The 26,801-nt window shown below is 45.8% G+C and overlaps 1 protein-coding gene across 1 annotated transcript in view; it reads left to right on the top strand.

The window, feature by feature from the left end:
- MAPK4 (mitogen-activated protein kinase 4) overlaps nt 1-26,801 on the top strand; it is a 64,733-nt gene that overhangs the window by 32,219 nt on the left and 5,713 nt on the right. Inside the window, exons 3-4 of the mRNA XM_069746276.1 lie at nt 1,378-1,539; nt 2,422-2,623. Coding sequence (XP_069602377.1) covers nt 1,378-1,539; nt 2,422-2,623 — 364 coding nt within the window. The remainder of the gene's footprint in view (nt 1-1,377; nt 1,540-2,421; nt 2,624-26,801) is intronic.

The following is a 26,801-nucleotide window of genomic DNA, read 5'->3' as shown; positions in this document are numbered from 1 at the left end:
TGTAGATGGAAGCTATATGCCCATATTTATTTATTTATTTTTTTTTTAGCATGGGCTCCCTATTGAATCCTTCAGAGCCACCCTGGCTAATAGAATGATGGACACTTTCTAAGATTTATGCCATAGTTGGAAATGGACGTATCAGGAAAAATTTGAATGTGCCTATTTGTACAGATTTTCACGGCAAATTTGATTTGCAGAGAAGTTATTCTCCACAATTGTACCGTAATTTCCGGTATTTTGGTCTCTACAGACCTCATCGTCACTTGTCCAGACCTCATCTCGTCTTCTGATCACCACCGCCCACACTGAAATCCCCGACCCTCTCACACTTAGCCTGGACTTCCGACCCTGATGATGCCCGGGAGGGTTCAAGATGTCAAGTTGTGCCCCATGACCTTGTGCGTGCATGCACAGAACCACACCGATCCTCTCACACATAGCCGGAACTTTCAACCCTGATGATGACCGGGAGGGTTCATGATGTCAAGTTGTGCCCCATGATCTTGTGCGTGCATGCACAGAACCACACCGATCCTCTCACATTTAGCCAGAACTTTCAACCCTGATGATGACTGGGAGGGTTCATGATGTCAAGTTTTGCGCAGTGACCTTCTGCGTGCATGCACAGAACCACACTGATCATCTCATATGGAGTTGGGACTTCCGACCCTGATGATGCCCGGAAGGGTTCATGATGTCAAGTTGTGCCCCATGATCTTGTGCGTGCATGCACAGAATCACACCGATCCTCTCACACTTAGCTGTGATTTCTGTCTTATCCGGGGATTTCAGCGTGCGTGGCGGAGAAGAGAATACGTGACGAGGACCGGATATGTAATGGTTGGGAGCGGAGGGGCTGGAAAGGTGAGCGGTGAGGTGGGAATAAGGATTTTTTTTTTAACTTTGATAGTCCTTTACGGTTTAGAAAAATGTTGACCTGTGAAACAATATTCCACTGGAATATATTCGCTCAACTTTAGCTATAACCCCTTTAAGGCAGTGAAAAATTGACAGGGCAGCCCTAAGAGTCTACCACAGAATCCTTGCAATAAGAGTGTATGTTCCAAAGGTGGCCGTGAACCTGAGCCTTGTTAAGAAGATCCTGTGTGCACATGCCCTAAGACTCAGCTCTGTAACATGTAGCGCGCATAAAGAGGGTTTTTTATAAGTTTATTTCTCTCCGGTTTTGGCAGCTCTATTAAACCAAAGAAAGCCTCCTTTTTATTTTCTACTTCTCTGATTGTTCCACTTCTGGTTTGCAAATACTGATACAAAATGCTGACCAAATACTGAACGTGTGAACGCAGCCTTAGACCGATATCTACGACGTCCATCGATTGATTGACAACTGTGTATTTTTTTGTGGGCGTCTAGGAAGCCACGAGCTGGAACAGATGCAACAGATTTTGGACACGATTCCCGTCATTCACAAAGAAGACAAGGAAGAGTTGCTGAAAGTTATGCCATCCTTCGTCAACTGCAGCTGGGAAATCAAAAAGCCACTGAGGAAACTTCTACCCGAAATGAACCTGGAAGGTGGGTCCTACTGGACAAGGTCAGGCCAGGCTCATCCACCCTTAGCTCAGACTTATTCCTTAGCTATAATACACTCAATCATCCCTTTACTTGGTCCAGATTTTGAGCAGGTCCACCAAAACAAAGACTATTAATATAGTATCTTAGAATTTTACCACCTGTCGACATGTGGCGTTAGTGCACATGACACAACAGGGGCCAGTGTAAGGAGCAGGGTGAGGAGCTAAGCCTACATCACACATGGCGGACATGTGTTATACAGTCAGCAACTGCCTTTAACAGCAGCGACCGGAGCTCATGCCCTTTGCTGCTGTTTAACCCCTTAAATGCCATTGTTAATCTCCAACAGTGGTATTTTAGTATTTTAGTGTCTCGCTCGCAGTGGCCCACAATATGGAGTATACATCTACCCCCCATGATGCAAATATGGCACCCAATAGCCTGTTTGACTATATAGTAGACCATAATTTTTACTTATATACTGACTTTATATGCTATAGCAACAAGCCATCAAACGATCCCAGGTTCCAGTGCTCTAATTGGAGCTAAAAAATATTTAAAAAATATTTTAAAAATGTAAATCTCACTCCTTTAAAAATAAAGAAATGAAAAAAATAAATATTTAATATAGCTATCAAATTCAAAAATTGTTTAACATGTACAGTAAGAGATGTAAAGCAAAAAAAAATAATAAAAAAGTAACCCCCAAAATTGTCATTTTTCAATTACTGCACATGTCCCAAAAATTAAATGAAAAATGAATTTATATAAAGTTAGAGAACCCCTGTAAGCTGAGGTGGATTAACCCTTTAAAGTGCAAAAATAAGCTCCATTTATAACGTTACCATACTATGTTAGCTTTGTTTTATTTCTAACCCTTAGCCATCGACTTCTTGGAGAAGATTTTGACTTTTAATCCAATGGACCGTTTGACAGCTGAAGCTGCGCTACAGCATCCATATATGTCCCCGTATTCCTGCCCGGAGGATGAGCCGATATCTCTGCACCCCTTCCGCATTGAAGATGAAATTGATGATATTTTACTAATGGAAGCGAGTCAAAGCCAATTATCCAACTGGGACAGGTGAGACTTGGTTCTCCTCCATTTGTCACTAATTACATGTGCACGTGTTGTTCTTTTTATTTAAGGTACAGCTCTCTCCTAGAGAAACAAGGAGGATCGAGTACCCCAAAAAAACTGCCTACAGATGGAGGGGTCTGATTTGGTTAAAGTCCTTAGACATGTTGACCGGTTTTAAGGTTTGGTCGTTGACTTAAAGGGTAGCTACAAGAGATGAGGAAATCAATTTGCAAGCCCGTGCTCCAGGGGCCAAGTCAGGCTGGACGGGAACTTTACAAACCGTCTCCAATGCAGGGCTGCCACCAGGAATTTCAGGGCCACATACTGGCAAAATTTTCAGGCCTCCTTAAAACTCAAGGCTCCACCCCAGCTTCGCCTCCACCCCTCAAATCTTTCACAGTCCCACAGTCCTCCAATGGAAAAACTCCACTTCTGCACCACGTCCTCACCAATCACACATTATCAGTTCCCATCTAACACCAGATCACATACATAGCCAGCCGCTTTTTGTTTTGGCCAAAAGATTTTTTAAGCTGCCACTATAACTAGGTAGACTCTTTTGGACGGGGCCCTACTCTTCTCTAACCTATTAAACATTTGTTAAAAATATCCAGCACTTTTTTAGGTACATTTTTATCTATTTTTCTTTAAGGGAATGTGTCACACACATTTTTTAAAATGAGCAATAATACCACATACAAATACCGCCACATCATGACCAGATCACATATTACCACCACATAGTGACTGAATAATACCACATACAAGAAACAAATACCGCCACACAATGACCAGACCACATATTACCACCTCAGTGACCAAACAATACCACATCAGAACTCATCTAAACATAAAATAACAGTAATATAGAGCATCATTTCCAGAGCACATTCCCCACCGTTCCCCAACTTGTGAACCACAGCAGATGAAGGAAAAAAGCTATATAGTGCCGCCATGCACAGTAACAGGACCTCTCCCCTACAGTGAAAACAGTATTCTCAAAAATAAAATACATCACAGCAGTAATAATGTCAATTATTAGTCCCTACAGTAAAAATGTCCTACATCCTGGCCACTTCCTGTAATAACGTTCCACATCCTGCCCCATGTTTCTCCATCCTACCTTGTGTGTCTCCATCCTGCCCCTTGTGTCTCCATTATGCCCCATGTGTCCCTATCCTGCCCCATATGTTCTCCCATTTTTCCCCATCCTGCCCCAATGTTCTCACATCCTGCACCATTATAGCGCAATGGCCGACACCCCTGCATTGTGTCTCCTTCTCCCTCCATGCAGGGACATTAGCTTACTCACTGCCCCGGCCCCCGTAGCGTGGTTCCTCCGTGTGCTCCTTCTACTTCCTGGTGTGCCCACCTCAGTTCCCAACAGAGCACCTAGTGTGCACGCTTACCTACTCTCAGATGGGCAGCATACGCTTATGGTAAATGCCCTCAGCTTGATCCTGAGAGGCACTTAGTGTAATGGGAGTCTTCCTGTGTAAATGACTCCCTCTCCCTTAGGGAGTCACCAAGCAATGAATTTAGTCATTAGGTAGCTGGTGTTCTAAAAGTGCAGTTGTGAGGTCCCCTGGCCCAGGGCGACCAGCGTCCTGCACGTTGTCTCCTGGTTCAGGTGGGGCCAGTCCTGTTCCCAATGTCCCCTGGTCTTAGTGCAGCAAGTGACTGAACATATCTCCCGTCTGTGTGCAGCCATTCCCTGATTCAGTATCCTAGAGCGGTGTGTCTGAACATAGCCCAAATCAGTTTCAGCGAACCTGATCACTGGGGTCAGCAGCTGCATTACCGGGATCTGTTGTGAATTCTGTGGCAGAGCTCCCTCCTGTGGTCACAAGTGGTACTTCGGCTGGTTCTCTCTGTGAGCTTCCGTTGGTGGAGGAAAGTGGTACTGCGGCTTCTGAGTTTCCTTCCTCAGGTGATGTGGTGAAGTCGCTAGGTGCTGCTCTATTTAACTCCACCTAGTGCTTTGATCCTGGCCTCCAGTCAATGTTCTAGTATTGGACCTGTTTCCTCCTGGATCGTTCCTGTGGCCTGCTGCTCTGCATAGCTAAGTTCCTCTTTGCTATTTGTTTGCTGTTTTTTTCTGTCCAGCTTGTCAATTTGTTTTTTTCTGCTTGCTGGAAGCTCTGGGACGCAGAGGGTGTACCTCCGTGCCGTTAGTTCGGTACGGAGGGTCTTTTTGCCCCCTTTGCGTGGTCTTTGTAGGGTTTTGTGTTGACCGCAAAGTTACCTTTCCTATCCTCGCTCTGTTCAGAAAGTTGGGCCTCACTTTGCTAAATCTATTTCATCTCTACGTTTGTCTTTTCATCTTAACTCACAGTCATTATATGTGGGGGGCTGCCTTTTCCTTTGGGGTATTTCTCTGAGGCAAGGTAGGCTTATTTTCTATCTTCAGGCTAGCTAGTTTCTCAGGCCGTGCCGAGTTGCATAGGGAGCGTCAGGCGCAATCCACGGCTGCCTTTAGTGTGGTTGGAGAGGATTAGGAATTGCGGTCAACAGAGTTCCCACGTCTCAGAGCTCGTTCTTGTTTTTTGGGTTATTGCCAGGTCACTATGTGCGCTGACCTCTATGTCCATTGTGGTACTGAATTACCTTTCATAACAGTACTGGAGGACAAAAGTACTAATGATTCTCAATAGAGGGAAAAAAGAAGTTCTGAGACCATTTTTTTTTCTTTGCACTGTGTTTTGCCTTTTTTTTCCCCTAGACATTTGGGTGGTTCAGGACACAGGTGTAGCAATGGACATTAAAGGTCTGTCTTCATGTGTGGATCAGCTCTCGGCAAGAGTACAAAATATTCAAGACTTTGTGGTTCAGAATTCTATGTTAGAACCGAGAATTCCTATTCCTGATTTGTTTTTTGGAGATAGAACTAAATTTCTGAGTTTCAAAAATAATTGTAAACTATTTCTGGCTTTGAAACCTCGCTCCTCTAGTGACCCAGTTCAACAAGTTAGGATCGTTATTTCTTTTTTGCGTGGCGACCCTCAGGACTGGGCATTTTCTCTTGCGTCAGGAGATCCTGCATTAAGTAATATCGATGCATTTTTCCTGGCGCTCGGATTGCTGTACGATGAGCCTAATTCTGTGGATCAGGCAGAGAAGAATTTGCTGGCTCTGTGTCAGGGTCAGGATGAAATAGAGGTATATTGTCAGAAATTTAGAAAGTGGTCCGTACTCACTCAGTGGAATGAAGGTGCGCTCGCAGCTATTTTCAGAAAAGGTCTCTCTGAAGCCCTTAAGGATGTCATGGTGGGATTTCCTATGCCTGCTGGTCTGAATGAGTCTATGTCTTTGGCCATTCAGATCGGTCGACGCTTGCGCGAGCGTAAATCTGTGCACCATTTGGCGGTATTACCTGAGCTTAAACCTGAGCCTATGCAGTGCGATAGGACTTTGACCAGAGTTGAACGGCAAGAACACAGACGTCTGAATGGGCTGTGTTTCTACTGTGGTGATTCCACTCATGCTATCTCTGATTGTCCTAAGCGCACTAAGCGGTTCGCTAGGTCTGCCACCATTGGTATGGTACAGTCAAAATTTCTTCTGTCTGTTACCTTGATCTACTCTTTGTCATCGTATTCTGTCATGGCATTTGTGGACTCAGGCGCTGCTCTGAATTTGATGGACTTGGAGTATGCTAGGCGTTGTGGGTTTTTCTTGGAGCCCTTGCAGTGTCCTATTCCATTGAGAGGAATTGATGCTACGCCTTTGGCCAAGAATAAGCCTCAGTACTGGACCCAGCTGACCATGTGCATGGCTCCTGCACATCAGGAGGTTATTCGCTTTCTGGTGTTGCATAATCTGCATGATGTGGTCGTGTTGGGGTTGCCATGGCTACAAGTCCATAATCCAGTATTAGATTGGAAATCCATGTCTGTGTCCAGCTGGGGTTGTCAGGGGGTACATGGTGATGTCCCATTTTTGACTATTTCGTCGTCCACCCCTTCTGAGGTTCCTGAGTTCTTGTCTGATTACCGGGATTTATTTGATGAGCCCAAGTAACATAGTAACATAGTAACATAGTTAGTAAGGCCGAAAAAAGACATTTGTCCATCCAGTTCAGCCTATATTCCATCATAATAAATCCCCAGATCTACGTCCTTCTACAGAACCTAATAATTGTATGATACAATATTGTTCTGCTCCAGGAAGACATCCAGGCCTCTCTTGAACCCCTCGACTGAGTTCACCATCACCACCTCCTCAGGCAAGCAATTCCAGATTCTCACTGCCCTAACAGTAAAGAATCCTCTTCTATGTTGGTGGAAAAACCTTCTCTCCTCCAGATGCAAAGAATGCCCCCTTGTGCCCGTCACCTTCCTTGGTATAAACAGATCCTCAGCGAGATATTTGTATTGTCCCCTTATATACTTATACATGATTATTAGATCGCCCCTCAGTCGTCTTTTTTCTAGACTAAATAATCCTAATTTCGCTAATCTATCTGGGTATTGTAGTTCTCCCATCCCGTTTATTAATTTTGTTGCCCTCCTTTGTACTCTCTCTAGTTCCATTATATCCTTCCTGAGCACCGGTGCCCAAAACTGGACACAGTACTCCATGTGCGGTCTAACTAGGGATTTGTACAGAGGCAGTATAATGCTCTCATCATGTGTATCCAGACCTCTTTTAATGCACCCCATGATCCTGTTTGCTTTGGCAGCTGCTGCCTGGCACTGGCTGCTCCAGGTAAGTTTATCATTAACTAGGATCCCCAAGTCCTTCTCCCTGTCAGATTTACCCAGTGGTTTCCCGTTCAGTGTGTAATGGTGATATTGATTCCTTCTTCCCATGTGTATAACCTTACATTTATCATTGTTAAACCTCATCTGCCACCTTTCAGCCCAAGTTTCCAACTTATCCAGATCCATCTGTAGCAGAATACTATCTTCTCTTGTATTAACTGCTTTACATAGTTTTGTATCATCTGCAAATATCAATATTTTACTGTGTAAACCTTCTACCAGATCATTAATGAATATGTTGAAGAGAACAGGTCCCAATACTGACCCCTGCGGTACCCCACTGGTCACAGCGACCCAGTTAGAGACTATACCATTTATAACCACCCTCTGCTTTCTATCACTAAGCCAGTTACTAACCCATTTACACACATTTTCCCCCAGACCAAGCATTCTCATTTTGTGTACCAACCTCTTGTGCGGCACGGTATCAAACGCTTTGGAAAAATCGAGATATACCACGTCCAATGACTCACCGTGGTCCAGCCTATAGCTTACCTCTTCATAAAAACTGATTAGATTGGTTTGACAGGAGCGATTTCTCATAAACCCATGCTGATATGGAGTTAAACAGTTATTCTCATTGAGATAATCCAGAATAACATCCCTCAGAAACCCTTCAAATATTTTACCAACAATAGAGGTTAGACTTACTGGCCTATAATTTCCAGGTTCACTTTTAGAGCCCTTTTTGAATATTGGCACCACATTTGCTATGCGCCAGTCCTGCGGAACAGACCCTGTCGCTATAGAGTCCCTAAAAATAAGTAATAATGGTTTATCTATTACATTACTTAGTTCTCTTAGTACTCGTGGGTGTATGCCATCCGGACCCGGAGATTTATCTATTTTAATCTTATATAGCCGGTTTCGCACCTCTTCTTGGGTTAGATTGGTGACCCTTAATATAGGGTTTTCATTGTTTCTTGGGATTTCACCTAGCATTTCATTTTCCACCGTGAATACCGTGGAGAAGAAGGTGTTTAATATGTTAGCTTTTTCCTCGTCATCTACAACCATTCTTTCCTCACTATTTTTTAAGGGGCCTACATTTTCAGTTTTTATTCTTTTACTATTGATATAGTTGAAGAACAGTTTGGGATTAGTTTTACTCTCCTTAGCAATGTGCTTCTCTGTTTCCTTTTTGGCAGCTTTAATTAGTTTTTTAGATAAAGTATTTTTCTCCCTATAGTTTTTTAGAGCTTCAATGGTGCCATCCTGCTTTAGTAGTGCAAATGCTTTCTTTTTACTGTTAATTGCCTGTCTTACTTCTTTGTTTAGCCACATTGGGTTTTTCCTATTTCTAGTCCTTTTATTCCCACAAGGTATAAACCGCTTATAGTGCCTATTTAGGATGTTCTTAAACATTTTCCATTTGTTATCTGTATTCTTATTTCTGAGGATATTGTCCCAGTCTACCAGATTAAGGGCATCTCTAAGCTGGTCAAACTTTGCCTTCCTAAAGTTCAGTGTTTTTGTGACTCCCTGACAAGTCCCCCTAGTGAAAGACAGGTGAAACTGCACAATATTGTGGTCGCTATTTCCTAGATGCCCAACCACCTGCAGATTTGTTATTCTGTCAGGTCTGTCAAGTCCGATACCCTACCTCCGCATAGGGATTGTGATTGTGCTATCGATTTGATTCCTGGTAGTAAATTCCCAAAAGGTCGACTGTTTAATTTATCTGTGCCTGAGCACGCCGCTATGCGGAGTTATGTGAAGGAGTCTTTGGAGAAGGGGCATATTCGCCAGTCATCATCGCCATTAGGAGCAGGGTTCTTTTTTGTAGCCAAGAAGGATGGTTCACTGAGACCTTGTATAGATTACCGCCTTCTAAATAAGATCACGGTTAAATTTCAGTACCCCTTGCCATTGTTATCTGATTTGTTTGCTCGGATTAAGGGGGCTAGTTGGTTCACCAAGATAGATCTTCGTGGTGCGTATAATCTTGTGCGTATTAAGCGAAGCGATGAGTGGAAAACTGCATTTAATACGCCCGAGGGCCATTTTGAGTATCTAGTAATGCCATTCGGACTTGCCAATGCTCCATCAGTGTTTCAGTCCTTTATGCATGACATCTTCCGAGAGTACCTGGATAAATTCCTGATTGTGTACTTAGATGACATTTTGATCTTCTCGGATGATTGGGAGTCTCATGTGAAGCAGGTCAGAATGGTGTTTCAGGTCCTGCGTGCTAATTCTTTGTTTGGGAAGGGATCAAAGTGTCTCTTTGGTGTTCAGAAGGTTTCATTTTTGGGGTTCATCTTTTCCCCTTCTACTATCGAGATGGACCCTGTTAAGGTCCAAGCCATCCATAATTGGACTCAGCCGACATCTCTGAAAAGTCTGCAAAAGTTCCTGGGCTTTGCTAATTTTTATCGTCGCTTCATCTGCAATTTTTCTAGTACTGCTAAACCATTGACCGATTTGACCAAGAAAGGTGCTGATTTGGTCAATTGGTCTTCTGCTGCGGTGGAAGCTTTTCAAGAGTTGAAGCGTCGTTTTTCTTCTGCCCCTGTGTTGTGTCAACCAGATGTTTCGCTTCCGTTCCAGGTCGAGGTTGATGCTTCTGAGATTGGAGCAGGGGCTGTTTTGTCGCAGAAACGTTTTGATTGCTCGGTGATGAAACCATGCGCCTTCTTTTCCAGGAAGTTTTCGCCTGCTGAGCGAAATTATGATGTGGGCAATCGAGAGTTGCTGGCCATGAAGTGGGCATTCGAGGAGTGGCGTCATTGGCTTGAAGGAGCTAAGCATCGCGTGGTGGTCTTGACTGATCATAAGAACTTGACTTATCTCGAGTCCGCCAAGCCGTTGAATCCTAGACAAGCTCATTGGTCATTGTTTTTTGCCCGGTTTGACTTTGTGATTTCATACCTTCCGGGATCTAAAAATGTGAAGGCGGATGCTCTGTCTAGGAGTTTTGTGCCCGACTCTCCGGGTGTATCTGAGCCGGCGGGTATCCTCAAAGAGGGAGTAATTGTGTCTGCCATCTCCCCTGATTTGCGGCGGGTGCTGCAAAAATTTCAGGCTAATAAACCTGATCGTTGCCCAGCGGAGAAACTGTTTGTCCCTGATAGGTGGACGAATAAAGTTGTCTCTGAGGTTCATTGTTCGGTGTTGGCTGGTCATCCTGGAATCTTTGGTACCAGAGAGTTAGTGGCTAGATCCTTTTGGTGGCCATCTCTGTCGCGGGATGTGCGTATTTTTGTGCAGTCCTGTGGGATTTGTGCTCGGGCTAAGCCCTGCTGTTCTCGTGCCAGTGGGTTGCTTTTGCCCTTGCCGGTCCCGAAGAGGCCTTGGACACATATCTCTATGGATTTCATTTCAGATCTTCCCGTCTCTCAAAAGATGTCAGTCATTTGGGTGGTCTGTGATCGCTTCTCTAAGATGGTCCATTTGGTACCCTTGCCTAAATTGCCTTCCTCCTCTGATTTGGTGCCATTGTTTTTCCAGCATGTGGTTCATTTACATGGCATTCCAGAGAATATCGTTTCTGACAGAGGTTCCCAGTTTGTTTCGAGGTTTTGGCGAGCCTTTTGTGGTAGGATGGGCATTGACTTGTCTTTTTCCTCGGCTTTCCATCCTCAGACTAATGGCCAGACCGAACGAACCAATCAGACCTTGGAAACATATCTGAGATGCTTTGTTTCTGCTGATCAGGATGACTGGGTGTCATTTTTGCCTTTGGCTCAGTTCGCCCTTAATAATCGGGCCAGCTCGGCTACCTTGGTTTCACCGTTTTTCTGCAACTCTGGGTTCCATCCTCGTTTCTCTTCAGGACAGGTTGAGTCTTCGGACTGTCCTGGTGTGGATACTGTGGTGGACAGGTTGCAGCAGATTTGGACTCATGTAGTGGACAATTTGACTTTGTCCCAGGAGAAGGCTCAACGTTTCGCTAATCGCAGACGCTGTGTGGGTCCCCGACTTCGGGTTGGGGACTTGGTTTGGTTATCTTCTCGTCATATTCCTATGAAGGTTTCCTCTCCTAAGTTTAAACCTCATTTTATTGGTCAGTATAGGATTTCTGAGGTTCTTAATCCCGTGTCTTTTCGTCTGACCCTTCCAGATTCTTTTTCCATACATAACGTATTCCATAGGTCATTGTTGCGGAGATACGTGGCACCTATGGTTCCATCTGTTGATCCTCCTGCCCCAATTTTGGTGGAGGGGGAGTTGGAGTATATTGTGGAGAAGATTTTGGATTCTCGTGTTTCAAGGCGGAAACTCCAGTATCTGGTTAAGTGGAAGGGTTATGCTCAGGAAGATAATTCCTGGGTCTTTGCCTCTGATGTCCATGCTCCCGATCTTGTTCGTGCCTTTCATATGGCTCATCCTGGTCGTCCTGGGAGCTCTGGTGAGGGTTCGGTGACCCCTCCTCAAGGAGGGGGTACTGTTGTGAATTCTGTGGCAGAGCTCCCTCCTGTGGTCACAAGTGGTACTTCGGCTGGTTCTCTCTGTGAGCTTCCGTTGGTGGAGGAAAGTGGTACTGCGGCTTCTGAGTTTCCTTCCTCAGGTGATGTGGTGAAGTCGTTAGGTGCTGCTCTATTTAACTCCACCTAGTGCTTTGATCCTGGCCTCCAGTCAATGTTCTAGTATTGGACCTGTTTCCTCCTGGATCGTTCCTGTGGCCTGCTGCTCTGCATAGCTAAGTTCCTCTTTGCTATTTGTTTGCTGTTTTTTTCTGTCCAGCTTGTCAATTTGTTTTTTTCTGCTTGCTGGAAGCTCTGGGACGCAGAGGGTGTACCTCCGTGCCGTTAGTTCGGTACGGAGGGTCTTTTTGCCCCCTTTGCGTGGTCTTTGTAGGGTTTTGTGTTGATCGCAAAGTTACCTTTCCTATCCTCGCTCTGTTCAGAAAGTTGGGCCTCACTTTGCTAAATCTATTTCATCTCTACGTTTGTCTTTTCATCTTAACTCACAGTCATTATATGTGGGGGGCTGCCTTTTCCTTTGGGGTATTTCTCTGAGGCAAGGTAGGCTTATTTTCTATCTTTAGGCTAGCTAGTTTCTCAGGCCGTGCCGAGTTGCATAGGGAGCGTCAGGCGCAATCCACGGCTGCCTTTAGTGTGGTTGGAGAGGATTAGGAATTGCGGTCAACAGAGTTCCCACGTCTCAGAGCTCGTTCTTGTTTTTTGGGTTATTGCCAGGTCACTGTATGTGCGCTGACCTCTATGTCCATTGTGGTACTGAATTACCTTTCATAACAGGGATCTGACTTGGAGTGGTACCTGCGGCTACCTGTAGCCCAGTCTGTGTCTACTATCAGGAGCTCCAGTGAACACCTGGTAGCCTCTTAGCTACACCCCTTCCTAGGCTGGCCCGGTTCTCTGGCACAGTGGGTCCACAAATCCACATGCAGTACTATTGGGCATAACACAACAGACCACATATTACCACCACATAGTGAATGAATGCTACAATATTGATATTAATAAAAAAACACAGTACTAATATTACCATAAGTGACATTATGCACAGGAGCTCTGTACATAGTATACAGTGTATAGTGTCAGTGGACAGGTAACACATTGACTCACTAGTGACGTCTCTAGTTTAAGTCCTTCATCTTCGCTTTTCTTTATCTAGCACAGACCGCCATCATTTCTTCCAGCCAGGTATCATCTCTGTAGAAAATAACAGTTATCTACAGCACCGCTTCCAGAGCACATTCCCTAATATTTCCCTAACTTCTACACCACACCAGATGAAGAAAAAAGCTATATACGGCGCCCTGCACTGTAACAGGTCCTCTCTCCCACATCGACAACAGTATTCTCAAAAATAAAATACATCACTGCAGTAATAATATCCCTTAATTAGCCCCTGCAGTAATAATGTACTACATCCTGGCCCCTTCCTGTAATGATGTTCCCAGTCCTGGCCATTATGTCTCAAACCTGGCCCCCTTGTGACTCATTCCTGGCACCATGTTTTCCCATTCTGCCCCCATGTGCCTACATTCTGCCCCATGTTCTCCCATCGTTCTCCATGTGTCTTCATCCTGACTCATATCATCTCTCATCCTTCCCCATATATCTACATCCTGCCCTATGTTTTCCCATACTGCCCACGTGTCTCCATCCTGCCACATATGATATTCCATCCTGCCCCATGTATCTCCATCCTGCCCCATGTGCCTCTATCATGCCCCATATGATCTCCTATCCTGTCCCATGTATCTCTTACCTGCCCCATGTTTCTCCATCCTGCCCCATGTGTCCCTATCCTGCCCCATATGTTCTCCCATCCTGACCCAATGTTCTCCCATCCTGCCCCATTGTAACGCAGTGGCCGGCACCCCTGCATGGTGTCTCATTCTCCTTCTATGCAGGGATGCCGGCTTACTCACTTCCTTGGCCCCGTAGCATGGTTCCTCTATGTGCTCCTGCTACTTCCTGGTGAGCGCGCCGCAGTTCCCAGCGGCGCACCTAGTGTGCACGCTTCCCTGCTCTTAGAAGGGCAGCATGTGCTTATGGTAAATGCCCTCGACTTGTTGCTGAAAGGCATTTAGTATAATGTGTATACCTGCAAGATGGCTCCCAGACAATTGCTGGGAGTCATCCTGTAAAAAAGATTCCCTCTCCCTTAGGGAGTCACCAAGCAATGAGTTTAGTCGTTAGGTAGCTGGTGTTCTACCAGTGTAGTTGTAAGATCCCCTGGTCCGATGCAGCCAGCGTCGTGAACGTTGTCCCCTGGTCCTGGAGAGGCCAGTCCTGAATCCAAAGTCCCCTAGTCCCGATGCGGCCATGCCTGTTCCCAAAGTCCCCTTGTCTCAGTGCGGCCGGTGACTGAACATTGTCTCCCGATCTTTGTGCAGCCAATCCCTGATCTATTATCCTAGACTGGTGTGTCTGAACATAGCCCGAATCAGTGTCAGCTAACCTGACCACTGGGGTCAGTAGCTGCAGTACCGGGAGTGATACCTGCGGCTACCTGCAGCCCAGTCTGTCTCCACCATCAGGAGCTCCAGTGAACGCCTGGTAGCTGCTTAGCTACACCCCTTCTTAGGCAGGCACGCCTGCTCCTCTGGCACAGTGGGTCCACAAATCCATGTGCACTGCCATTGGGCGTAACACCCATGTGTCACCATTACCCATATGTTCTCCCATCCTGTCCCCCATATGTTCTCCCATCCTGCCCCCCATATGATCTCCCTTCCTGTCCCCCATATGATCTCCCATCCTGTCCCCATTTTGCGGCTTTCAATACAAAGAAAACTTAAAAAAATTATCCTTTCCTGGTCGCGGTCTAGCGGCGTCCTCTCCCTCACGCATTTTGAGGTGTGGACATAATGGCGCATGGCAGTTACATCGTATGCTGTGATGTGCGCGCCGACATCAGCTGCTGGCTTGTAATTGGCTGGCAGTTGTTAAATTTTGCCGTTCGGGAAGCCTTTCCACACGGCAATAGATTTTAACTAAACTGAGGACGCATGTTCAGTTACTGAACTGGCAGAATCCTGCTCCTGGGGCCCAGGGAGCAGAAGCAAAAAAGAGCGGAGCCCGGACTAGGCCCCCTTGTTTTGGCTACTGCTCACCAAGCCCCATACACTAGTAAGGACAGTAATGCTCAGATGGTGGTCCTGCACCTACCTGCTGTCATCCATGCCAGACTGGCTCATTAAAAGAGGGCCTGGGGATTACGGCAGATAGGAGGCTGCTCACAGAGCTCACATCCAGTGGCAACAGAGCACAGAGCTGGTAGCTGAATCAGGATCTTGTTAATCAATTCGCTTATCTGTAGTAGCTCCGGTCTGTCTTTTCTTGAGGGGCATCTTTGGCGCCTCTGAAGTTGACTAGTGGCTGTTGCACATTGTGACGTCACATGAAGGCTAATGATGTTATGAGTTATGGGGCTCAGACATTTAAGATGCCAGAATGGGCGAGACTGAAGAAGAAGCCAGGACTGTAGTGGGGCTCCTGTTGTGAATTCTGTGGCTGAGTTCACTTCTGTGGTCACAAGTGGTATTGCAGTCTCTGGGCTTCCTCCCTCAGGTGTTTTGGTGAGCTCGTTGGCTGCTTTGCTATTTAGCTCCACCTGAGTCTGTCTTCCTTGCTCCTTGTCAATGTTCCAGTGTTGGATCTGAGCTACTGCATCTTTCCTTGGGCCTGCTGCTCTGCTAGATAAGTGCTTCTAGTTTGTTTTCTGTTTTTTCTGTCCAGCTTGTTATTATCTTTTGCTGGAAGCTCTGAGAAGCAAAGGGGTGCACCGCCGTGCTGTTAGTTCGGCACGGTGGGTCTTTTTGCCCCTTTGCGTGGTTTTCGTTTTAGGGTTTTTTGTAGACTGCATAGTTCTCTTTGCTATCCTCGCTCTGTCTAGTATATCGGGCCTCACTTTGCTGAATCTATTTCATTCCTACGTTTGTCTTTTCATCTTGCTAACAGTCATTATATGTGGGGGCTGCCTATTCCTTTGGGGTATTTCTCTGAGGTAAGTCAGGCTTGTATTTCTATCTTCAGGCTAGTCAGCTCCTCAGGCAGTGCCGAGTTGCATAGGTAGTTGATAGGCGCAATCCACTGCTGCTTCCAGTTGTGTGAGGATAGATCAGGTACTGCAGTCTACAGAGATTCCACGTCTCAGAGCTCGTCCTATTGTTTTTGGTTATTGCCAGATCTCTGTATGTGCGCTGATTACTGCACGCTGTGTTGCCTGATTGCCAGCCATAACAGTACAAGGAGCCCCACCAATGATTCCCAATAGAGGGAAAAAAGAAATCCTGACATCATTTTTTTTTCTTAGCTCTGTCTTCAGTCTTTTTTTTCCCCTAGACATTAGAGTGCTTCAGGACACAGCTGTGGACATGGATATTCAGGCTCTGTGCTCCTCAATGGATAATCTCGTTGTAAATGTACAAAAGATTCAAGATACTATTGATCAGAAATCGATGCTAGAACCAAGAATTCTGATTCCTGATTTGTTTTTTGGTGACAGAACTAAGTTCTTGAGCTTCAGAAATAATTGTAAGCTATTTTTGGCCTTGAAACCTCATTCTTCTGGTAATCCTATTCAACAGGTTTTGATTATTATTTCTTTTTTGCGCGGCGACCCACAGGACTGGGCGTTTTCTCTTGCACCAGGAGATTCTGCATTGAGTAATGTTGATGCATTTTTCCAGGCGCTGGGATTGCTTTACGATGAGCCTAATTCAGTGGATCAAGCTGAGAAAAATCTGCTGGCTTTATGCCAGGGTCAGGATGATGTAGAAGTATATTGTCAGAAATTTAGAAAATGGTCAGTACTCACTCTGTGCAATGAATCTGCACTAGCGGCTTTGTTCAGAAAGGGTCTCTCTGAAGCTCTTAAGGATGTAATGGTGGGATTTCCTATGCCTGCTGGTTTGAATGAGTCTATGTCCTTGGCCATTCAGATCGGTCGTCGCTTGCGCGAGCGTAAATCTGTGCACCATCTGGCGGTATTGTCTGAGAGTAAGCCTGAGCCTATGCAGTGCGACAGGACTATGACTAAAGTAGAACGGCACGAACACAGACGTCTGAACAGACTGTGTTTCTATTGTGGTGATTCTACTCATGCTATTTCTAATTGTCCTAAACGCACTAGGCGGTTCGATAGCTCTGCCGTTATTGGTACTGTACAGTCCAAATTCCTTTTGTCCATTACCTTAATGTGCTCTTTGTCATCATATTCTGTCATGGCGTTTGTGGATTCAGGCGCTGCCCTGAATCTGATGGATTTGGATTATGCTAAACGTTGTGGATTTTTCTTGGAGCCTTTGCGGTGTCCTATTCCGTTGAGAGGAATTGATGCTACACCTCTGGCCAAGAATAAGCCTCAGTACTGGGCCCAGCTGACCATGTGCATGGCTCCTGCACATCAGGAAGTTATTCGCTTTTTGGTACTGCATAATTTGCATGATGTGGTCGTGTTGGGGTTGCCATGGCTACAAACCCATAATCCAGTATTGGATTGGAACTCTATGTCGGTAACCAGCTGGGGTTGTCAGGGAGTACATGGTGATGTTCCATTTTTGTCTATTTCGTCATCCATTCCTTCTGACATCCCAGAGTTCTTGTCGGACTTTCAGGATGTATTTGAAGAGTCCAAGTCTGATGCCCTTCCTCCGCATAGGAATTGTGATTGTGCTATCGATTTGATTCCTGGTAGTAAATTCCCTAAGGGTCGTTTATTTAATTTGTCCGTACCTGAACACACCGCTATGCGCAGTTATGTGAAGGAGTCCCTGGAGAAGGGACATATTCGCCCATCGTCGTCACCATTGGGAGCAGGGTTCTTTTTTGTAGCCAAGAAGGATGGTTCGCTAAGACCGTGTATTGATTACCGCCTTCTTAATAAGATCACTGTTAAGTTTCAGTATCCCTTGCCATTGATTTCTGACTTGTTTGCTCGGATTAAGGGGGCTAGTTGGTTTACTAAGATTGATCTTCGTGGTGCGTATAATCTGGTGAGAATCAGGCAGGGAGATGAATGGAAAACGGCATTTAATACGCCCGAGGGTCATTTTGAGTATCTGGTGATGCCGTTCGGACTTGCCAATGCTCCATCTGTTTTTCAGTCTTTTATGCATGACATTTTCCGTGAGTATCTGGATAAATTCTTGATTGTTTACTTGGATGACATTTTGATCTTCTCAGATGATTGGGAGTCTCATGTGAAGCAAGTCAGAATGGTTTTCCAGGTACTGCGTGCTAATTCCTTGTTCGTGAAGGGATCAAAGTGTCTCTTCGGTGTGCAGAAAGTTTCATTTTTGGGGTTCATCTTTTCCCCTTCTACTATCGAGATGGATCCGGTTAAGGTTCAGGCCATCCAGGATTGGACTCAGCCGACATCTCTAAAAAGTTTGCAGAAATTCCTGGGCTTTGCTAATTTTTATCGTCGCTTCATCTGTAATTTTTCTAGCATTGCCAGACCATTGACCGATTTGACCAAGAAGGGTGCTGATTTGGTTAATTGGTCTTCTGCTGCCGTGGAAGCTTTTCAGGAGTTGAAGCGTCGTTTTTGCTGTGCCCCTGTGTTGTGTCAACCTGATGTTTCTCTTCCGTTCCAGGTCGAGGTTGATGCTTCTGAGATTGGTGCAGGGGCGGTTTTGTCACAGAGAGGTTCTGGTTGCTCAGTGTTCAAACCATGTGCTTTCTTTTCCAGGAAATTTTCTGCCGCTGAGCGTAATTATGATGTGGGCAACCGAGAGTTGCTGGCCATGAAGTGGGCATTCGAGGAGTGGCGTCATTGGCTTGAGGGTGCTAAGCATCGCGTGGTGGTTTTGACTGATCATAAGAACCTTACTTATCTTGAGTCTGCCAAGCGCTTGAATCCTAGACAGGCCCGTTGGTCGTTATTTTTTGCTCGTTTTGATTTTGTGATTTCATACCTTCCGGGCTCTAAAAATGTGAAGGCGGATGCTCTGTCTAGGAGTTTTGTGCCCGACTCTCCGGGGTTATCTGAGCCGGCGAGTATCCTCAAGGAAGGAGTCATTGTGTCTGCCATCTCCCCTGATTTGCGGAGAGTGTTGCAGAAATTTCAGGCTAATAAACCTGATCGTTGTCCGGCCGAGAAACTGTTCGTCCCTGATAGGTGGACTAGTAAAGTTATCTCTGAACTTCATTGTTCGGTGCTGGCCGGTCATCCAGGAATCTTTGGTACCAGGGAGTTGGTTGCTAGATCCTTCTGGTGGCCATCTCTGTCACGGGATGTGCGTGCTTTTGTGCAGTCCTGTGGAATTTGTGCTAGGGCTAAGCCCTGCTGTTCACGTGCCAGTGGGTTGCTTTTGCCCTTGCCGGTCCCGAAGAGGCCTTGGACACATATTTCGATGGATTTCATTTCTGACCTTCCCGTTTCTCAAAAGATGTCTGTCATTTGGGTGGTCTGTGATCGCTTTTCTAAAATGGTCCATCTGGTGCCCTTGGTTAAATTGCCTTCCTCCTCTGATTTGGTGCCTTTGTTCTTCCAGCATGTGGTTCGTTTACATGGCATTCCTGAGAATATTGTTTCTGACAGAGGTTCCCAGTTTGTCTCGAGGTTCTGGCGAGCCTTTTGTGGTAGGATGGGCATTGACCTATCTTTTTCCTCGGCCTTCCATCCTCAGACTAATGGCCAGACCGAACGAACCAATCAGACCTTGGAAACATATCTGAGATGTTTTGTTTCCGCTGACCAGGATGATTGGGTGTCATTTTTGCCGTTGGCTGAGTTCGCCCTTAATAATCGGGCCAGCTCGGCTACCTTGGTCTCTCCATTTTTCTGCAATTCTGGGTTCCATCCTCGTTTCTCTTCAGGACAGGTTGAGTCTTCGGACTGTCCTGGTGTGGATTATGTGGTGGACAGGTTGCAGCAGATCTGGACTCAGGTAGTGGACAATTTGACCTTGTCCCAGGAGAAGGCTCAGCTTTTCGCTAATCGCAGACGCCGTGTGGGACCCCGACTTCGTGTTGGGGATCTGGTTTGGTTATCTTCTCGTCATATACCTATGAAGGTTTCCTCTCCTAAATTTAAACCTCATTTTATTGGTCCGTATAGGATTTCTGAGATTCTCAATCCGGTGTCTTTTCGTCTGACCCTCCCAGACTCCTTTTCCATACATAATGTATTCCATAGGTCGTTGTTGAGGAGATACGTGGCACCTATGGTTCCATCTGTGGAGCCTCCTGCCCCTGTTTTGGTGGAGGGGGAATTGGAGTATATTGTGGAGAAGATTTTGGATTCTCGTGTCTCTAGACGGAAACTCCAGTATCTGGTCAAATGGAAGGGTTATGCTCAGGAAGATAATTCCTGGGTTTTTGCCTCTGATGTCCATGCCCCAGATCTTGTTCGTGCCTTTCATGTGGCTCATCCTGGTCGGCCTGGGGGTTCTGGTGAGGGTTCGGTGACCCCTCCTCAAGGGGGGGGTACTGTTGTGAATTCTGTGGCTGAGTTCACTTCTGTGGTCACAAGTGGTATTGCAGTCTCTGGGCTTCCTCCCTCAGGTGTTTTGGTGAGCTCGTTGGCTGCTTTGCTATTTAGCTCCACCTGAGTCTGTCTTCCTTGCTCCTTGTCAATGTTCCAGTGTTGGATCTGAGCTACTGCATCTTTCCTTGGGCCTGCTGCTCTGCTAGATAAGTGCTTCTAGTTTGTTTTCTGTTTTTTCTGTCCAGCTTGTTATTATCTTTTGCTGGAAGCTCTGAGAAGCAAAGGGGTGCACCGCCGTGCTGTTAGTTCGGCACGGTGGGTCTTTTTGCCCCTTTGCGTGGTTTTCGTTTTAGGGTTTTTTGTAGACTGCATAGTTCTCTTTGCTATCCTCGCTCTGTCTAGTATATCGGGCCTCACTTTGCTGAATCTATTTCATTCCTACGTTTGTCTTTTCATCTTGCTAACAGTCATTATATGTGGGGGCTGCCTATTCCTTTGGGGTATTTCTCTGAGGTAAGTCAGGCTTGTATTTCTATCTTCAGGCTAGTCAGCTCCTCAGGCAGTGCCGAGTTGCATAGGTAGTTGATAGGCGCAATCCACTGCTGCTTCCAGTTGTGTGAGGATAGATCAGGTACTGCAGTCTACAGAGATTCCACGTCTCAGAGCTCGTCCTATTGTTTTTGGTTATTGCCAGATCTCTGTATGTGCGCTGATTACTGCACGCTGTGTTGCCTGATTGCCAGCCATAACAGTACAAGGAGCCCCACCAATGATTCCCAATAGAGGGAAAAAAGAAATCCTGACATCATTTTTTTTTCTTAGCTCTGTCTTCAGTCTTTTTTTTCCCCTAGACATTAGAGTGCTTCAGGACACAGCTGTGGACATGGATATTCAGGCTCTGTGCTCCTCAATGGATAATCTCGTTGTAAATGTACAAAAGATTCAAGATACTATTGATCAGAAATCGATGCTAGAACCAAGAATTCTGATTCCTGATTTGTTTTTTGGTGACAGAACTAAGTTCTTGAGCTTCAGAAATAATTGTAAGCTATTTTTGGCCTTGAAACCTCATTCTTCTGGTAATCCTATTCAACAGGTTTTGATTATTATTTCTTTTTTGCGCGGCGACCCACAGGACTGGGCGTTTTCTCTTGCACCAGGAGATTCTGCATTGAGTAATGTTGATGCATTTTTCCAGGCGCTGGGATTGCTTTACGATGAGCCTAATTCAGTGGATCAAGCTGAGAAAAATCTGCTGGCTTTATGCCAGGGTCAGGATGATGTAGAAGTATATTGTCAGAAATTTAGAAAATGGTCAGTACTCACTCTGTGCAATGAATCTGCACTAGCGGCTTTGTTCAGAAAGGGTCTCTCTGAAGCTCTTAAGGATGTAATGGTGGGATTTCCTATGCCTGCTGGTTTGAATGAGTCTATGTCCTTGGCCATTCAGATCGGTCGTCGCTTGCGCGAGCGTAAATCTGTGCACCATCTGGCGGTATTGTCTGAGAGTAAGCCTGAGCCTATGCAGTGCGACAGGACTATGACTAAAGTAGAACGGCACGAACACAGACGTCTGAACAGACTGTGTTTCTATTGTGGTGATTCTACTCATGCTATTTCTAATTGTCCTAAACGCACTAGGCGGTTCGATAGCTCTGCCGTTATTGGTACTGTACAGTCCAAATTCCTTTTGTCCATTACCTTAATGTGCTCTTTGTCATCATATTCTGTCATGGCGTTTGTGGATTCAGGCGCTGCCCTGAATCTGATGGATTTGGATTATGCTAAACGTTGTGGATTTTTCTTGGAGCCTTTGCGGTGTCCTATTCCGTTGAGAGGAATTGATGCTACACCTCTGGCCAAGAATAAGCCTCAGTACTGGGCCCAGCTGACCATGTGCATGGCTCCTGCACATCAGGAAGTTATTCGCTTTTTGGTACTGCATAATTTGCATGATGTGGTCGTGTTGGGGTTGCCATGGCTACAAACCCATAATCCAGTATTGGATTGGAACTCTATGTCGGTAACCAGCTGGGGTTGTCAGGGAGTACATGGTGATGTTCCATTTTTGTCTATTTCGTCATCCATTCCTTCTGACATCCCAGAGTTCTTGTCGGACTTTCAGGATGTATTTGAAGAGTCCAAGTCTGATGCCCTTCCTCCGCATAGGAATTGTGATTGTGCTATCGATTTGATTCCTGGTAGTAAATTCCCTAAGGGTCGTTTATTTAATTTGTCCGTACCTGAACACACCGCTATGCGCAGTTATGTGAAGGAGTCCCTGGAGAAGGGACATATTCGCCCATCGTCGTCACCATTGGGAGCAGGGTTCTTTTTTGTAGCCAAGAAGGATGGTTCGCTAAGACCGTGTATTGATTACCGCCTTCTTAATAAGATCACTGTTAAGTTTCAGTATCCCTTGCCATTGATTTCTGACTTGTTTGCTCGGATTAAGGGGGCTAGTTGGTTTACTAAGATTGATCTTCGTGGTGCGTATAATCTGGTGAGAATCAGGCAGGGAGATGAATGGAAAACGGCATTTAATACGCCCGAGGGTCATTTTGAGTATCTGGTGATGCCGTTCGGACTTGCCAATGCTCCATCTGTTTTTCAGTCTTTTATGCATGACATTTTCCGTGAGTATCTGGATAAATTCTTGATTGTTTACTTGGATGACATTTTGATCTTCTCAGATGATTGGGAGTCTCATGTGAAGCAAGTCAGAATGGTTTTCCAGGTACTGCGTGCTAATTCCTTGTTCGTGAAGGGATCAAAGTGTCTCTTCGGTGTGCAGAAAGTTTCATTTTTGGGGTTCATCTTTTCCCCTTCTACTATCGAGATGGATCCGGTTAAGGTTCAGGCCATCCAGGATTGGACTCAGCCGACATCTCTAAAAAGTTTGCAGAAATTCCTGGGCTTTGCTAATTTTTATCGTCGCTTCATCTGTAATTTTTCTAGCATTGCCAGACCATTGACCGATTTGACCAAGAAGGGTGCTGATTTGGTTAATTGGTCTTCTGCTGCCGTGGAAGCTTTTCAGGAGTTGAAGCGTCGTTTTTGCTGTGCCCCTGTGTTGTGTCAACCTGATGTTTCTCTTCCGTTCCAGGTCGAGGTTGATGCTTCTGAGATTGGTGCAGGGGCGGTTTTGTCACAGAGAGGTTCTGGTTGCTCAGTGTTCAAACCATGTGCTTTCTTTTCCAGGAAATTTTCTGCCGCTGAGCGTAATTATGATGTGGGCAACCGAGAGTTGCTGGCCATGAAGTGGGCATTCGAGGAGTGGCGTCATTGGCTTGAGGGTGCTAAGCATCGCGTGGTGGTTTTGACTGATCATAAGAACCTTACTTATCTTGAGTCTGCCAAGCGCTTGAATCCTAGACAGGCCCGTTGGTCGTTATTTTTTGCTCGTTTTGATTTTGTGATTTCATACCTTCCGGGCTCTAAAAATGTGAAGGCGGATGCTCTGTCTAGGAGTTTTGTGCCCGACTCTCCGGGGTTATCTGAGCCGGCGAGTATCCTCAAGGAAGGAGTCATTGTGTCTGCCATCTCCCCTGATTTGCGGAGAGTGTTGCAGAAATTTCAGGCTAATAAACCTGATCGTTGTCCGGCCGAGAAACTGTTCGTCCCTGATAGGTGGACTAGTAAAGTTATCTCTGAACTTCATTGTTCGGTGCTGGCCGGTCATCCAGGAATCTTTGGTACCAGGGAGTTGGTTGCTAGATCCTTCTGGTGGCCATCTCTGTCACGGGATGTGCGTGCTTTTGTGCAGTCCTGTGGAATTTGTGCTAGGGCTAAGCCCTGCTGTTCACGTGCCAGTGGGTTGCTTTTGCCCTTGCCGGTCCCGAAGAGGCCTTGGACACATATTTCGATGGATTTCATTTCTGACCTTCCCGTTTCTCAAAAGATGTCTGTCATTTGGGTGGTCTGTGATCGCTTTTCTAAAATGGTCCATCTGGTGCCCTTGGTTAAATTGCCTTCCTCCTCTGATTTGGTGCCTTTGTTCTTCCAGCATGTGGTTCGTTTACATGGCATTCCTGAGAATATTGTTTCTGACAGAGGTTCCCAGTTTGTCTCGAGGTTCTGGCGAGCCTTTTGTGGTAGGATGGGCATTGACCTATCTTTTTCCTCGGCCTTCCATCCTCAGACTAATGGCCAGACCGAACGAACCAATCAGACCTTGGAAACATATCTGAGATGTTTTGTTTCCGCTGACCAGGATGATTGGGTGTCATTTTTGCCGTTGGCTGAGTTCGCCCTTAATAATCGGGCCAGCTCGGCTACCTTGGTCTCTCCATTTTTCTGCAATTCTGGGTTCCATCCTCGTTTCTCTTCAGGACAGGTTGAGTCTTCGGACTGTCCTGGTGTGGATTATGTGGTGGACAGGTTGCAGCAGATCTGGACTCAGGTAGTGGACAATTTGACCTTGTCCCAGGAGAAGGCTCAGCTTTTCGCTAATCGCAGACGCCGTGTGGGACCCCGACTTCGTGTTGGGGATCTGGTTTGGTTATCTTCTCGTCATATACCTATGAAGGTTTCCTCTCCTAAATTTAAACCTCATTTTATTGGTCCGTATAGGATTTCTGAGATTCTCAATCCGGTGTCTTTTCGTCTGACCCTCCCAGACTCCTTTTCCATACATAATGTATTCCATAGGTCGTTGTTGAGGAGATACGTGGCACCTATGGTTCCATCTGTGGAGCCTCCTGCCCCTGTTTTGGTGGAGGGGGAATTGGAGTATATTGTGGAGAAGATTTTGGATTCTCGTGTCTCTAGACGGAAACTCCAGTATCTGGTCAAATGGAAGGGTTATGCTCAGGAAGATAATTCCTGGGTTTTTGCCTCTGATGTCCATGCCCCAGATCTTGTTCGTGCCTTTCATGTGGCTCATCCTGGTCGGCCTGGGGGTTCTGGTGAGGGTTCGGTGACCCCTCCTCAAGGGGGGGGTACTGTTGTGAATTCTGTGGCTGAGTTCACTTCTGTGGTCACAAGTGGTATTGCAGTCTCTGGGCTTCCTCCCTCAGGTGTTTTGGTGAGCTCGTTGGCTGCTTTGCTATTTAGCTCCACCTGAGTCTGTCTTCCTTGCTCCTTGTCAATGTTCCAGTGTTGGATCTGAGCTACTGCATCTTTCCTTGGGCCTGCTGCTCTGCTAGATAAGTGCTTCTAGTTTGTTTTCTGTTTTTTCTGTCCAGCTTGTTATTATCTTTTGCTGGAAGCTCTGAGAAGCAAAGGGGTGCACCGCCGTGCTGTTAGTTCGGCACGGTGGGTCTTTTTGCCCCTTTGCGTGGTTTTCGTTTTAGGGTTTTTTGTAGACTGCATAGTTCTCTTTGCTATCCTCGCTCTGTCTAGTATATCGGGCCTCACTTTGCTGAATCTATTTCATTCCTACGTTTGTCTTTTCATCTTGCTAACAGTCATTATATGTGGGGGCTGCCTATTCCTTTGGGGTATTTCTCTGAGGTAAGTCAGGCTTGTATTTCTATCTTCAGGCTAGTCAGCTCCTCAGGCAGTGCCGAGTTGCATAGGTAGTTGATAGGCGCAATCCACTGCTGCTTCCAGTTGTGTGAGGATAGATCAGGTACTGCAGTCTACAGAGATTCCACGTCTCAGAGCTCGTCCTATTGTTTTGGGTTATTGCCAGATCTCTGTATGTGCGCTGATTACTGCACGCTGTGTTGCCTGATTGCCAGCCATAACAGGCTCCATAGTGGGACAGATGATGGCCGGATGAGTTTCTTTTCATGTCTATTTATCATGCTTTGGGGTCTGGATAAATTGCAGAACATAATAATGCACACTTTATTGCACTGAATTAATTTTGATGTGAATCGATTTTCCCTGCTGAATTTGAATTTCGGTAAATTCTCTCAAGTTTTCCTCCTTTGAGCTAGAGTTAATTGGCATGTTTTTTTTCACCATGGAGCACTGCAAATAACACTTCATACTTAACGTGTCTCATTAAGGGGGTTGTCCAATGAAAACAAGTTATCTCCTATCCATTAGATAGGTGATAACTTACTGATCGGTTCGGGTCTCCACTGATCGGAAAATGAGATTGGATGCTCAATGCTCGCTCCATTCATTCTCCATGTAGAAACCAGAAAAAGCCAAGTGCAGCACTTATCAGCCTGAAGAGTTAATGTGGCGCTCGGTTCGAGCCTGTGCACTGCCGCTTCATTCAAACAGGAATAAAGAGTTCCCCATTCTGCCAATATCTCTGGTACCAGCGGTCAAACCTCTACTGATCAGCTATGAATAGGTGATAACTTTCTTTCATTGCACAACCCTTTTAAGGATAGCCATTCACGCCAAAGAAACATGACCATGTAATTGAGAATAGAACAGAGAAGACAGTGGGCACCATGGACATTCTTGATGATAATCATGCACAATTGGTCAACTTTGTGTCCAGGCATAATTTGGTATCTCCTCTTTGGCTCTCTCATAAGTGATGATATCTTCTATGGTTTTGGTCACTGGCTCCAGAGCTTTCCACGATGCCGGTGGCCTCGAGCAAATGAACAACATCTTACTAGACTGGCAGACGATTAGCGCAATTAAGAAAGTTACCT

The sequence above is a fragment of the Ranitomeya imitator genome, chromosome 1 (assembly GCF_032444005.1).
Source record: "Ranitomeya imitator isolate aRanImi1 chromosome 1, aRanImi1.pri, whole genome shotgun sequence".
In the NCBI taxonomy this organism is placed as follows: Eukaryota; Metazoa; Chordata; class Amphibia; order Anura; family Dendrobatidae; genus Ranitomeya; species Ranitomeya imitator.
The sequence above is the reverse complement of the archived record's forward strand: the minus strand, read 5'-3'. Positions and strand labels throughout refer to the sequence as shown.